This window comes from Bufo gargarizans, chromosome 2 (genome assembly GCF_014858855.1).
Source record: "Bufo gargarizans isolate SCDJY-AF-19 chromosome 2, ASM1485885v1, whole genome shotgun sequence".
In the NCBI taxonomy this organism is placed as follows: Eukaryota; Metazoa; Chordata; class Amphibia; order Anura; family Bufonidae; genus Bufo; species Bufo gargarizans.
The window spans coordinates 268,263,696-268,275,741 of record NC_058081.1 but is presented as its reverse complement, the minus strand read 5'-3'; the positions used below and the strand labels follow the sequence as shown (position 1 = coordinate 268,275,741).

Here is a 12,046-nt window from a genome sequence, read left to right as displayed (position 1 = left end):
GCCATGAATGCATACAGGCTGCCCGTGTGGCGGGACATTACAGGATGTGCACTGCTGCTGCTGTAGGAAACTTGACAAAAAATCTTCCGGAGCGAGGAAATGCTATAAGTTTGTGCTGTGTGCCTGGTGACTACATAGTGGTGGTTTGCCCCTGCACCCTGAGGTGGGCACTGAAGGGCAGCTCATGGAGGGAGAACACACAGGTTAGGTTGGCACCATGTTCTTTTTTAATAATGAACAATGCCAACCAATCCCTGGCACCAGTGTCACAACATCTCCCCCCTTCACTGGCACTTTATGTTTAGTAGTAAACATGGTAGGTGGAAGGACCTGATACCATATTATAACAGGAGTGTGAGCTGGCGGTGAGCGGAGGCGAGTGGTGATCAGCTCAGCCCGGTGTTCTGCCAGATTCCTAAACCTGGCAGAATGCTATACCCAGAAGTGACGCGGCCGAACCGGAATCAGCTGGAGGAGGGTGTGTGTACTCGCCCAAATGCTCCGATACCTTCCCCGATATTGTAACTTCCGGTCGGAGGGAGATGTCCCTCTGACTGGCAGCGCCAAAGGAGCATACAGCCGACTTCCTTTCCAATCAGGAGCCGGGAGGTGGGTTATCATCCGCCTCCTGGCTTCCTGATTGGCTAGGAAGCCTGCTTCACTTGTTGCTAGGCAGCCTGGCTTCCTAACCAATCAGCAAGCTGGGCAGTATGTCATGACTCGCATCCCGGCCTCCTGACTGATCAGGAAGGTACGCTGCCTACAAAAAAGTGAATCCGGCTTCCTAGCCAATCATGAAGCGGATTGAAATCATGACTCGTCGCCCCTCTTCTTGTTTGGTCAGGAAGCTAGGTTGCCTCTAAAGCTAGTGTTCTTTCACTTGAACGCCGTCTTCACGGGAAAGCAGGAAGCCAGATGATGGGTCATGATCTGCCGCCCGCCTTCCTGATAGTTATGGTACATACTTTACCCAAAAATTGCCGCGAGGTGCTAAAGTGTTCGGGTTTGGCTTCAAGAAAAGGTGGCAACCCTACTATAGCCTTAATCGGCCTCCTAGGCCTGTTTTTACAAACACAGCGCAGCCAATTCTCACCTAATGTAGGTCGGGCTAAGGAATCAACAGATACCTTATCAGAGGATCACCATTCACTCAACCCGGATTTTTTGTGCCAGAGCTGCAGATTTTTGCTCTGCTTTGTACTGAAATTCATATATCTTTTTAGCATACAAAGCTTGAACAACATAAAGAAACTTTATCATAAAAATAAAATAAAAACATACAAAATAAGTGAACTACTGGTTTTATTTTAATTCATGGATACAACTAATGTGAACATTACATTTGTAATTAAGACTGTGTTCACATCAGGTTTTTGTCCCACGTTTAACGTATACACACGCTACACATGTTAAATGGATGCTCAGACAGATGCCAGACAGTGGCATCCTTCACCGTAGGGTTCCATAGTCAGGGGTGCACCACCAATGAGGCCAGGTGAGGCAATCGCCTCAGGCAGCACCAGGTAGAGAGGGGCAGATTATGGGAAGAAGCTAGGTTAAGAAATTGGCATTGGGAAGGGAGGGGCACCATTTCAGTTTTCTCCTCAGGCAGCAGAAAGGCCAGGTGCACCCCTGTCCATAGCAAAAAAATAAATAAAAGAATATCCATTTAACATATACGTTTTTACTGGATATACTTTTTGCAGGAAAGAAAAGTGTACTACTCTTCTGCATTATCCCCCCCAACATATATGTTAAATGTGGGACAAAAACGTGTGCTCAGGTTTTCATCATTATATTTACAAGGAAATAATGAACCATATAAATTGATAAACTGTGCATACAACATAAGGAATAATATATCCGCGCACATACACGGAAGTCATCATTAAAGGACGTTCCGTGGATCTTATCAACTCTCTGATTAAGATTCAAGCTCTCAAACCTCTGGTAAAGGGGTTGTGCCATGAAAAAAAAAAAGGCAGTTTTCAAACCATCACCTGAATCTGAACACGTTTGTAATTGCATGTAATTAAACATTTAGCATAGCCACGGAGTTATTCAATAAAATGTATCTGTGTAGCGCCACCTGCTGTTTGTTGTTTTTCTGATTTCCCTGTCCACCTCAGTGAGGGGGTCACACATGCTCAGTTTCATACGTCAACTGCCTCCTGAGCTAACATAGGGAGAGAACTGCAGCAGAAAGGAAAAACCCCTGAGATGCAGCAGAAAGGGCACATCCCTGAGCTGCCAGTTTGATATTAATGAAGCAGAGCAACTGGAACAATGAATGGGGAGATCTCTGCTCACATATGAGGTACAGTGCTGGTTTTGGCTTTGCTAGAAAGAAATTGTCATGAACTACGGTATATAATGTACAATTTTATTTTTTAAATTAATCATGGGATAACCCCTTTAAGACATTTTCTTCAACATTCTGCCAGTGGTTCCTCTATCCAATAGGTATCCATTATGGCTGGTTATTTACAGGTAAAGATGAGGGTGATAGAAAGGTTCAGTGTCTCCAAGCATCTAAATGTCTTAGAATGCTGTTTGAGGGTCATCTGTATCTTTATAGGCTTTATTCTGTTCCCCAGCACTATCGTATGCTGCTACTGGAAGATGGTCATCAGTTTCAGCTTTGGTTTCAACCAAAACCTCAGAAACTCCATGATCTTCAGACTGGATCGCTTTTTCTCTATCCGCCTTTCTTTTCCTTTCAAGAAATACAGAGGTTTCAGTATTACGAAGCATGTATCAATATAGAGTATATGCCTAAAACAGTACATTATGTAATATGCAATCCACAACTGGTGGAATAATCTCATTGTGTTAGGGTTCTTTCACACTTGCTTTTAACTTTTCCAGTATTGAGATCTGGCAGAGGGTCTCAATATAGGAGAAAAATGCTTCCGTTTTGCCCCCATTCATTGTCAAGGGGGACAAAACTGAACTGAACAGTAGGAATGCTCCAAAATGCATTCCGTTCCGTTTGGTTGCGTTCCCATACCGGATCCGTCATGGGATGCAGAGCAAAATGGATCTGGCATCATTGACTTGCATTGTGTGTCATTCCGGATCCGTCTGTGCTATTTTAAAGATAATACAACCGGATCTGCTCATAACGGATGCAGCCGATTGTATTATCCTTAGGCTGGGGCGCATCTGTCAGTTGATGTGTGTCGCTCTGTCGTCATGGAAGTCAGTGCCGGAGCCACACAGCAGCAGCAACCTTGTGGCAGTGGAAGCACGTTTGATGGCATTTAAAAACACACCGAGCCAGCACATGCTTTTTCATATTCCAAGTTGCAAAAAATTGTCCTTTATCAGGGGCAGATGATGTTTAAACACATACGGTGTTATAGGATAAATGAAAAATGGCTTGGGGGACCAAAGCATTCAAAAATTATGCGTTGACAGGGTCGGAATGCCTGCTCCTATGACACTCATAAGTTGATTGTCAGAAGAAAAAGTGGCTAGTTGTGAACAAGCCTACAAAAAAGTCTCCCTTTAAATCGGGAGCAGCAGCTGTGCAGTGTGGATATGGAAAGGCACGGTACAGATATAGTGGCATGTGGCCGGCTGGCCGCAATAGTAGCAGGAGCATATCATGGAACATACAAGGCTGTATATGGGTAGTAGTTAGGGATGAGCGAATCAACTTCGGATGAAACATCCAAAGTCGATTAGCATAAAACTTTGTTCCAATACTGTACGGAGCAGGAGCTCCGTACAGTATTAGAATGTATTGGCTCCGATGAGCCGAACTTATTGCTTCGCAAAGTCTCTCGAGTAGTGTTGAGAGGGTTCGCTGTTCGGGTGATTTTATTATTTTCCATTATAACATGGTTATAACGGAAAATAGTAGCATTCTTAAGACAGAATGCTAAATAAAATGGCAATTGAGGGGTTAAAAATAATTTTAAAAAAAACTCACCTCATCCACTTGATCGCGCAGCCGGTATCCTCTTCTTTCTGCAGGACCTGCAAAAGGACCTGCAATGACGTCACCGCTTCTATGTTCATTCAGCAGGACCTGCGATAACGTCACCGCGCTCACCATGTGGTGACGTCATCGCAGGTCTTTTTGCAGGTCCTGAAGAAAGAAGAGGATACCAGCTGCGCGATCAAGTGAATGAGGTGAGTTTTTTATTTATTATTTTTAATAATGGTCATTGTATTTAGCATTCTATCTTAAGAATGCTATTATTTTCAGTTATAACCATGTTATAACGGAAAATAATAAAGTGAAGTTCAGGTCCCCATTGACTTTAATGGGGTCTGGGTTCGGGGTCAAGTTCGTGTTCGCTCATTCACTCATCCCTTCTCGCGAGACTTTGGGTAATAACTTCATAAATTAATTTGTACTGTAAAAAAACATTTCCCGAACCCGGGTTCGGTACCAAGGTACCACTTGGAACCGAACCCAAATTCGGTAATAGTTTTTTTACAGTACAAATTGATTCATGACGTTATTACCCGAAGTCTTGCGAGACTTCGTGAAGCAATAACTTCGGCTCATCAGAGGCAATACATTCTAATACTGTACGGAGCTCCTGCTCCATACATTATTGGAACAAAGTTTTATGTGAATCGACTTCGGATGTTTCATTTCAAGTCGATTCACTCATCCCTAGTAGTAGTAGCAATCGTAGTAGCAGTAGTGATAGTGGCGGCAGATGCTTTGCGTTAATTGTGGTGGCAGTAGGGAATTAACAGCAATGAGCAGCAGCAGCTGAGGCAGTGGCGGCTGCAGCAGCCATATGGTACATTTTGGCCGATCGCATTAGTGGCATGATGGATACACCAGCAGCAGCCATACAGAACGTGATGATAGTCAGGCAGCAACAGTGGCAAGTTGGAGCACCGCCAGCAATGATAGATATATTCATCGGAATTAGGCCTCTTGCACACAAACGTTTTATTTTGTTCCGTTTTTTGCGTTATGTATACGGTCCGTATACGGAACCATTCATTTCAATGGTTCCGCAAAAAAACAGAATGTACTCCGCATGCATTCTGTTTCCGTTTTTCCGTTCCGTTCAAAGAGGGAACATGTCCTATTAGGGTCCATTCACACATCTGCAATGTGTTTTGCGGATCCACGGATCCGCGGATCTGCAAAACACGGACAGCGGCAATGTGCATTCTGCATTTTGCGGACCGCACATTGCCAGCACTAATAGAATATGCCTATTCTTGTCCGCAATTGCAGACAAGAATAGGAAATGTTCTGTTTTTTTCGGGAACGGAATTGCGGACCTGAAAGTGCAGGTCCGCAATTCCGTGTAAGGGCAGCACACCATAGAAATGAATAGGTCCGCAATTTCGTTCCGCAAAATGCGGAACAAAATTACGGATGTGTGAATGGAGCCTTATCGTCTGCATAACGGACAAGGATAGTATAGTATTGTTCTATCAGGGGCGAGCTGTTCCATTCCGCAAAAAAACGGAATGCACACGGACGTCATCCGTATTTTTTGGCGGATCCGTCTTTTGCGGACCGCAAAATACTGAAAAAGGCAAGCCATATGGTCGTGTGCAAGAGGCCTCAGTTGGAGGAGTGTGTGAAAATCCTCCTGAACTCAGGCTTGGTTCATTTTGACAAAAGTGATGTTTTGGACACCGGCAGAGGACAACTTGGTTAATTTGAGTGACACCCCCCGAAGGCGCTGAAAACCCTCTCTGAGATGACACTGAAAGTCAGCATGCTGTGCCAGTTTGGGCCACTGTTCCAGTCTGCCTGCCTAGAAATCCATGGCGTCAGGGAACAGAGTATGCGATAGAGACCGGTCATAGTTTAGGTAGGCCTAAACCTGGGCATTGAGGCGGGCTCTGTCAGCTTGCTGACTGGCCTCAACCGGGCACGGCACGTGGAAAAACTGCTCCATCATGTTGCTCAGACTGAAACGGCTTCTGCTATTACTGCTGCTGCGGCTTCTGCTGCTCATGGCAGTGGGAGGGTGGTGGCGCAGGGCAGATTAACGTAATTTGGCCACCCTTTCTGCCAGAGGAAAACAGCCCCCCATTTTGCCTTGCTAGTGAGGCTCTAAAAGCATGACTATCCAGTAATCATCATACTGTTGATGTCAACGATACTTCTGCATACCTTCTAACTTTTGAAAAGAAGTAAGAGGGACATTATGTGCACATTTTTTCAGCACAAGGCCACGCCTCTAATTCCGCCCAAAACATACTATACACCTAATCCCACCCAGTCCCCTGAATGCCCCCACATAGTTATTATTCCCCCTTTATGCCACCACACAGTATTTATGTCCACATTGTACCCCCTTCACAGATTAAGCCCACATTGTGCCTCCTTCACAGTAGGTATGACAAATATATGCCCCTTCATAGTAGCGATGCCCAGATGTGCCCCTCACAGTAGTTATGCCCACATATGTGCCCCCTTTCATGATAGTTATGCCCAGATATGTGCTGTTTTCACAGTATTATGCCCAGATATGTGACCTCACAGTAGTTATACAAAGATATATGCCCCATCACAATAACATGCACAGCTATGTGCCCCTCACAGTAATATGCCCAGTTATGTGCCCTCCCACAGTAATATGCCCAGGTATATGCTCCCTAACAGTATTAAGCCCAGATATATGCCCCCTCACAGTAATATGCCCAGTCATGTGCCCCCTCAGAAATATGCCCAGTTATGTGCTCCCTCACAGTAATATGCCCAGTCATGTGCCCCCTCACAGTTATATGCCCAGGTATATGCCCCCTCACAGTAAAATGCCCTGATATATGCCCCCTCACAGTGATATGCCCATTTGTGCTCCCTCACAGTAATATGCCCAGGTATATGCCCCCTCACAGTAAAATACCCCGATATATCCCCCCTCATTAGTAATATGCCCATTTGTGCCCCCTCACAGTAATATGCACTGATATTTTCCCCCACCCAGTATTATGCCCTGATATTTTCCCCTTCCCAGTATTATGCCCTAATATTTGCCCCCTCACAGTAATATGCCCAGTCATGTGCCCCCTCACAGTAATATGCCCTCTTATGTGCCCCCTCACAGTAATATGCCCAGGTATGTGCCCCCTCACAGTAATATGCCCAGGTATATGCCCCCTCACAGTAAAATGCCCTGATATGCCCCCTCATAGTAATATGCCCATTTGTGCCCCCTCATTTGTGCCACTGTCACTGCCCCACCACCAATACAGTGGCTAGAGGTGCAACTACTACCACCACCGTCAACACAGGTATGCATAAGGTCACCAGCCTCCTCCCCAACCTCCTCAGGGCAGCTCAAATAGTGACAGCTCTCACACAAGTCCTCATATTATGTGCCCCCTCACAGTAATATGCCCAGGTATGTGCCCCCTCACAGTAATATGCCCAGGTATATGCCCCCTCACAGTAAAATTCCCTGATATATGCCCCCTTACAGTAATTTGCCCATTTCTGCCCCCTCCCAAAATTATGCCCTGATATTTGCCCCCTCACAGGAAGATGCCCAGTTATGTGCCCCCTAGACAGGATGTAAAAAAAACTCTACATACTCACCTCGTTCCTCTGATGATCTCCCCAGCAGCAGCAAGACATAGAGTGACGTCCAGCCCCGCCCCCTGCACAAACCAGCAGTGTGGAGCGCCGACAGAGGGAGGAATGATGAAGCAGGGATCGGACAATCCGGCTCCCAGGTCCCGTCCAGCACACATCGGAGTCCTCACCCTCCCTGCCACTTTTATCAGACTGGGAGATATTATGATGGGCTCCTGGACCCCCGTCCCCTGCTCTGCATTTTCCTCAACTGCCACTGTCACTGACCCACCGCCAATACAGTGGCTAGAGGTGCAACTATTACCACCACCATCAACACAGGTATGCATGAGGTCACCAGCTTCCTCCCCAACCTCCTCAGGGCAGCTCAAATAGTGATAGCTCTCACACAAGTCCTCAACAGGCAGACTCTCTTGACTTTATGCCGTAGGGCGTGGTGGGGTTTTCTTACCACTTCTTAGGAAAAAGGAAGGCATTCCTCTAGGAATGGGCAGTGAAGACAGAGGCCTCCATTGAAAGCCCTCTTTGGGGCTGCAAGGAGGAGGAGCAGGAGGAAGGCTGTGATCCCTGGCTCCAGGACTTCAGACTGTGAAGTCACCTTCACGTCATCCTGCTACGACTGAGAGGAGGAGTGAGCCATCCAATCCACGATCTCATCCTTTTTCTCCTCAACTACAATGGTGTGCCTTTCCAAAGCCAGCAGGGACAACTGTGGCCTACTACTACTACTTCTGGCGGGATAGTTGGTGCTGCTACTACCCACATTCTGGCTCTGGGTCTTTCCTTTAGAACCTTTTCGTAGCCCTGAAATTTTTTTTGGGCCTCTCAGAAAATGTTGTGCACTACCCTTTGTATTACTGTAGTAATCACATATATATGCTGCTAGTTTGAATATAAATCAACACCCCCCCCCCCAAAAATAAAATAAAAATACATTTAAAAACGTGTGAGTGAAGGGAAACGGATTTAGGCATAAATTTGTTGTTACTTCCAGATACTTTTGTGTGCTACCCTTTGTATTGGTGTAGTAATTGCGTATATATGCTGCTGGTTTGAATATATAAAAAAAAAAATCATTGGAAGCGTGTTTGTGAACACAGAAATAAAGGGAAAACAGATTTAGGCCTAAATTTGTTATCCTTCATTGATACTTTTGTGTGATGGCCTATGTATTGGTATCGATTATCTATATACAGACAATTGAGGTTTGAGGCTCAATTTCAAGTTAACACTCACAGGTAGATTGCTGCTATATCATGTGCTTTTCTGCAGTAATATATACATTAATTAAATTGACCCCCCCCCCAAAGAAAAAAATTCATTACAGATGTGTGTGAATGGAATTAATGTACGATGTACAATTGAGGCTTTACTCTCAATTTTACAATAACACTCACTGGTAGATTGCTGCTATACCATGTGTTTTGCTTCAGTAATCATGTATATATACTGGTTAATTAAATTGAACCCACCAAAAAAAAAAAAATTGCACTGCGTGGAAATGGAATTCACGTAAAAAGACAATTGAGGCCTGATGCTCAATTCCACGTTAACAATCACAGGTAGATTGCTGCTATACCATGTGTTTTGCTGCAGTAATCATGTATACAGCATATGCTGCTTAATTAAATTGTACCCCACAAAAAAGGATTTCTGTTAAAATGGGGGGGAAAATGAAAAGTATTTTCTTGAAGGTAGCTGCTTTAGACGACTGCACTGCTAGGAGGCACAGCGACCACAGCTCCTCAATCCTTCCACCCTCGCTGTCCGCTTCCCTGCCTCCCAATTCTACACACACAATTCTTCTTCTTTGCAATACTAGCCTTTCCCTTCACTGTCCCTGGCAATACAATACAAGCTTGATTGATTTCTGACAGCCTAGCACAGAATGGTGTTTTGCTCATTCTGCTAGGGAGCATCCCTGCCTACTGCAGCATTGATTGGCTCATCCACGCTGTCAATCAGGGCAATCCCTTCCTCTCCGAGTCATGTGAGAGCCCTTCTTCTTCCTCCCTAGTGGTTTTTCCCACTGACACATGCACTAAAATGGCTCTACGCGCCTTTTAGTGGACTTGTCCGCAACAAACCTCAACCCCTTCTGACTGCCCACTGACTATTTATGTCCCTGTGCAGATAGCATGTATATAAACGGTCAGGCAGCTCTTTAAATCCCAGTGCTGTACAGTGCTGGGATTAAAGCTCCTGCAATCTAGCAGGAGCAGGTCGGATCCTGGCTGTGAGACACAGTGGGGACCCTGAGGAGAGGACAGGAGCGGTTTATTACCGCTTCTGGCGTCTCCTGTGCCGGCAGCAGATCACTGGAGAAGCGCAGGAATCAGGTGTCTCGGGGCAGGAACAGAGTTGCAGGGTCTAGTGAGACCCTAATCAGCTCTGCCTTTGTTTAATGCCCCCACAGGGGTCTGTTTTCCCCAGTAACTGGGGCTCCCAGTTACAGTGGAAACAAGAAGTAAAAAAAAAAAAAAGTCAGTGTCCTCCAGAGGTCTTTTAATGGCCTCATGGGGGACATATTATGTGGCAAAAATAAATAAAAATATAAGTAAAAAATAAAAATAAAAAATACAAATTAAAAAACTGTAAAAAAAAAATAAAAAAAGTCAAAATGCCGGCGCTAATGGAAACCGTCACCATAGTCGCCCCGTTCACTCAAACCTATACATTTTATATATCAAAACGATAATCACAACATAGGGAACTGTCACGGCTGAGGATGGGGAAAACCCTCAGCCGTGCGATGCCAGAAGATGTTACGCGCTGCTTGACCAGGACGACAGTATTAGGGAGCAGGTCACCTCCTATCGCGTCCCTAAACTGACCCTGACTCCTAACCATATGAGTCAACCCTGAAGGTGGGAGGACTCATACACCGTATGCCTTGGGGTCCCTACTAGCCCTCAGGATTGCCCTGGAACAAGGAGCAGGGTAAGACGACCTGTTCCTTCTGGACACGAAGGAACAGGAGTCTCACTGGCCAAGCTGCAGGGAAAGGAACATAAACAGCCTATGGATATGGCAGGAGGCTGAAAAGCACTTCCACACCTACCTGCCACAGACACTCAGACTGGATCCCGTGCAAGACAGCAAGTGTCCACACCCAAACACAAATGGACACAGCACACACACAAACACACAGGAACCCAGATCCATAGGTGCATGCCATAACAAAGGAAAACATCAAGTGGACATCAACATAAACCTGAGTCACAGTTTGTTTGTTTATGACCACAAGGGTGGCCCCCACTGGCAGATGTAATGCACAGGAGGCTGCTCCAGCTAAGCATGGCTGAAGCAACCCACTGAGACATGCCAGACACAGAGGCTTTATAGGCCTAAGTGGCCACACCCACACAGACACACCCAGTGTCTCACACACACAGAAAGGGAGTTAACCCTTCCACCACCAGGGAAGGGAAAATACCACTTAAAGGGGAAGTGCACACAATAACATAAAACCAAGTGCACACATACACACACACACACCTAACAAAGAGGTAGCTAGGTGTAACCGCATGAAGATGCCGCAAGCTGCCTAGCACCAGCTCAGGCTGCTATCTGCGACAATCTTTAACCACTTGTTGCCCGCGGCAACCACAAGTGAGGCAACACACTAGCAGCCCTCACCTGTGGTTGAACAACCAAAAACAAACCGCAGGCAACAGCTTGCGGTTAAGGAGTCACGACCATAACCATGGCCGTGACAGGAACCCATTGCAATAATTCATTTTTGTGTCAGTTTTAATATTTAAGAAATAAAAAGCTATAATAAAAATTTGTGGTTTTCCCCCAAATTAAACCTAAAAAAAGGAAACAAAACATGCTAATAAAAATTCCTAAGTGTGAAGTAATAAACATCTCAAAAATTATTTTGGTAGCCAAACAAATAAAAAAGCTAGGGTTGCTAAACCACAAAAATTGCCTGGGCGTTCAGGCCTTTTTTTAGGCCGGTCATGAAAGGTTTAAAAGATATGGGTTCGTCTGCCGTCCAAAAAGTAGCCGAGTTCGGCTCGAACACGGTTTGGTCAGAACTAGTTCACTTATTCTTAAGTAAAATGTCAAAATATCTCTGGATCAAAGCAGAATAGTGCATCTCCATACTTATTCCAAAGTGTGTATATCATTATAATGCATCAACTTACTTTTTCTTGTCCCGTTGGCCAAGCACAAGTAGAACAACCAAAGCAATAACTAGCAGCCCAGCCACTACCCCGAAGACCACTAGCCACACTGTGACAGATTGTTCAGGAAGGGGTGATATAGTTGGTGGAATACCAAGAAATTCCAAAGACTCTTCATTCAGTAGGAAAGCGCTATTGATTCGATCTTTTGACAACCTGTTCATAAAGTAGATTAAGTTATTGCTCCAGATAACATCAAATATAAAATGTATTTGTTTTGAAGTAAAAAATCAAATAAAAAAATCAAACATCAAGTGAAATAGACTGGTCTTAGTGTATGGGGGAGGATATGGAGTGGCAGGAGACAAACCGGGAATTT

At 45.1% G+C, this 12,046-nt stretch overlaps 1 protein-coding gene and 1 long non-coding RNA gene across 2 annotated transcripts in view; one reads left to right on the top strand and one right to left on the bottom strand.

The window, feature by feature from the left end:
- The window catches only part of LOC122927936, a 248,526-nt gene that overhangs the window by 84,238 nt on the left and 152,242 nt on the right, over positions 1–12,046 (top strand). The gene's annotated exons all lie outside the window — the stretch shown is intronic.
- The window catches only part of LOC122927935 (angiotensin-converting enzyme 2-like), a 75,670-nt gene continuing 64,935 nt past the window's right edge, over positions 1,312–12,046 (bottom strand). Inside the window, exons 17-18 of the mRNA XM_044280281.1 lie at positions 11,689–11,883; positions 1,312–2,716 (exon numbers count right to left, since the gene is read on the bottom strand). Coding sequence (XP_044136216.1) covers positions 2,542–2,716; positions 11,689–11,883 — 370 coding nt within the window. The 3' untranslated portion in view covers positions 1,312–2,541. The remainder of the gene's footprint in view (positions 2,717–11,688; positions 11,884–12,046) is intronic.